We start from the raw sequence: 3,557 nt of genomic DNA, 5'->3' as shown, positions 1-3,557 counted from the left end.
CGTACCAGAAGTGCGTAGATTCTTAGGGATGGTAAACCAATTAGGCAGGTTTACACCAAACCTCGCGCAACACAGTCAACCTATTCGGGAACTGTTACATAAGGACAGTGTGTGGACCTGGGACGATCCACAAATTCAGGCATTTGCCAAGATCAAAGAGGAACTCAGCTCTGAAACCGTGTTAGCGTTGTATGACCCGAAAGCGCCTACCAGAGTATCAGCAGATGCATCATCGTTCGGATTAGGCGCAGTACTTCTCCAATGCCCTCAAGGTGAGGACAAGTGGAAACCGGTTGCGTACGCGTCGAGAGCGATGAGCGGTACAGAACAACGATACGCGCAAGTATAAAAGGAAGCGCTCGCGGTCACGTGGGCATGTGAAAAGTTTGCGGACTTTCTGATCGGTATGAATTTCAGCATCGAAACTGACCATAAACCCGTTGTATCGCTGCTTGGAGTAAAAGCAATATCGGAACTGCCTCCGAGGATCCAACGCTTTAGAATGCGACTAATGCGTTACGAGTATGATATCGGACACGTACCGGGAAAATCCCTTCACACGGCCGATGCTCTGTCGAGAGCACCCCTCTGTCAGGTTACAAAGGAGGAAGAGGAATTCCAGTCAACAGTGGGGGCCTATGTAGATTCTGTAATGGAAAGCCTTCCTGCGACTGAGACACGTCTGGACGACATTCGCAGATGTATTCACGACGACAGTGTACTGAGCATAATCGTGGAATATTGTCTAAGCGGTTGGCCAGGGTTCGAAAACCCAGCCATCAATATCGCGACGCGACCTTATTGGCAAATACGCGAGGAACTGACCGTATGTCAAGGATTACTAATGCGCGGAACACGACTGATAATACCGACGACGCTTAGAGCAGAACTTCTCCAAAAGATTCACGAGGGCCATCAAGGTATTGTAAAGTGTCGTGAACGAGCACGAAACTCAATCTGGTGGCCAGGGATAAATCGTGAGATTGAGAACTTGGTGACAAACTGCACAGTGTGTATCAAATACAGATCGGATCATGCCGAGCCCTTAAGGCCAACAGAATTTCCAGAGCGACCGTGGCAAATGGTCGGCTCGGATCTCTTTCACTTAAAGGACGCGAACTACTTACTTGTCGTGGATTACTTCTCGAGATATGTCGAGATCGCGAAACTGAAGTCGACCACGTCACAGGCCATAGTGACCCAACTTCAGTCTATCTTTGCGCGACACGGTATCCCGGAAACCATAGTTACGGATAACGGTCCCCAGTATCGAGTGCGATATTTAAGAAATTCGCGACAGAATGTGGGTTTCGCCATAACCCCAGCAGTCCGTATTACCCTCAAGGTAACGGTGAGGCTGAGAGAGCGGTCCAAAGTATCAAGCGAGTGATAAGAAACGCGAAGGACCCGTATCAGGCGTTACTCGCCTATCGTGCTACGCCACTTAAGTGCGGCTACAGCCCAGCAGAACTGTTGATGGGCTGAAAGTTGCGCACAACTTTGCCAGAAAACCCCAAAAACCTTACACCGGAGTGGCCAGATTTGGCTAAGGTTCGCGAAAAGGAGACGCGGGACAGAATGACTCAAAAACAAAACTTTGACATTTCTCGTCATGCCAGACCCCTACCTAAACTCGAGTCAGGTCAGACTGTGTGGGTAAGAGGTCATGGAGGCGGGTTCAGTGGAACGGTGAAGTCAACTGCCGGTTATGACAGATCTTACCTGATAGAGACACCACATGCACCCGGACACATGGTGAGGAGGAACAGACGGCAGTTCGTGTCAGCTCCCAATCTAATCATGGAACCTTCAGAATCACAAGACATTGAGTGTGAGACATTTACAAACCTGTGTACTAGCCCGAGTGTACTAGTTAGGTCACCAGTTAGGCATACAGACCATCCAACAACACCAAAAGTCAGTGTTCAAACCCAGCACCATAGTTCTACTCCAGATAGGGTTATAACATATACTCGATCAGGTCGAGCTTCCAAACCAGTTAACAAGATGAACTTGTAGACTAGTTGTAGTGCTTCGGTTCGAACAATGTTATAGTTTAGTAGTTTAGTAACTTTACTAGTCAATGTGTTTACTAGTCAGTTTGAGTTTATAATAGTTATATTGGTCAGTTATACATCCATTGCAGTATTTGTAGAAGGAATCTACCAAAGTAAGGGAGATGTAGTATTAGCCATATATACATAGTTATATGATACAGACTATAGGCGGACTATTGCGAGTCTACTATGAAACAGACTATAACGGTATGTACTGATTGTTGTGTATTGTGTACTACGTCACGATAATTGAATAAATCATGGCTTGACCCAACCACATCCGTTGTCTCTGTATCACGAACAACCTAGGGTGAATACAACATACAACATTACTAACTGTTTGTATTGAGTGATGTACAATAATGAATACATGGACCTCATTAAGAAGGTATGGGTCTGAGACGTTACTAACTGTATATATTGAGTGACTTACACTAATGAATACATGTACCTCATTAAGAAGGTGTGGGTCTGAGACGTTACGAACTGTATGTATTGAGTGACGTACACTAATGCATGTACATTGACCTCATTAAGAAGATATGGGTCTGAGACGTTATTAACTGTATCTATTGAGTGACTTACACTAATGAATACATCTACCTAATTAAGAAGGTAGTGGTCTGAGACGTTACTAGCTGTATATATTGAGTGACTTACACCAATGAATAAATGTACCTCATTAAGAAGGTATGGGTCTGAGACGTTACTAACTGTATATATTGAGTGACTTACACTAATGAATACATGTACCTAATTAAGAAGGTATGGGTCTGAGACGTTACGAACTGTATATATTGAGTGACGTCACTAATGCATGTACATTGACCTCATTAAGAAGATATGGGATTGAGACGTTACTAACTGTATATATTGATTGACGTACACTAATGCATGTACATTGACCTAATTAAGGAGGTATCGGTCTGAGACGTTACTAGCTGTATATATTGATTGACGTACACTAATGCATGTACATTGACCTAATTAATGAGGTATGGGTCTGAGACATTACTAGCTGTATATATTGATTAACCTACACTAATGAATACATGTACCTCATTTAGAAGGTATGGGTCTGAGACGTTACTAACTGTATATATTGAGTGACCTACACTAATACATGTACATGGACCTAATTAAGAAGGTCTGGGTCTGAGACGTTACTAACTGTATATATTGAGTGATATACAATAATGAATACATGGACCTTATTAAGAAGGTATGGGTCTGTGACGTTACGAACTGTATATATTGAGTGACGTACACTAATGCATGTACAAGGACCTCATTAAGAAGGTATGGGTCTGAGACGTTACTAGATGTATATATTGAGTGACGTACACTTATGAATAAATGGACCTAATTAAGGAGGTATGGGTCTGATACGTTACGAACTGTATATATTGAGTGACGTACACTAATGCATGCACATGTACCTCATTAAGGAGGTATGGGTCTGAGACGTTACTAGCTGTATATATTGATTGACGTACACTA

At 43.3% G+C, this 3,557-nt stretch overlaps 1 protein-coding gene across 1 annotated transcript; it reads left to right on the top strand.

Moving 5' to 3' along the window:
• Positions 1–406: 406 nt before the first annotated feature.
• On the top strand, positions 407–1,390 carry LOC110441300 (uncharacterized protein K02A2.6-like). The gene has a single exon (XM_021484412.1). The coding sequence runs from the start codon at positions 407–409 to the stop codon at positions 1,388–1,390; it is 984 nt and encodes a 327-aa protein (XP_021340087.1).
• The last annotated feature ends 2,167 nt before the right edge of the window (positions 1,391–3,557 follow it).

Source organism: Mizuhopecten yessoensis, unplaced genomic scaffold, assembly GCF_002113885.1.
Source record: "Mizuhopecten yessoensis strain PY_sf001 unplaced genomic scaffold, ASM211388v2 scaffold715845, whole genome shotgun sequence".
Classification (NCBI taxonomy): domain Eukaryota; kingdom Metazoa; phylum Mollusca; class Bivalvia; order Pectinida; family Pectinidae; genus Mizuhopecten; species Mizuhopecten yessoensis.
This window is presented reverse-complemented; position numbering and strand designations above follow the sequence as displayed.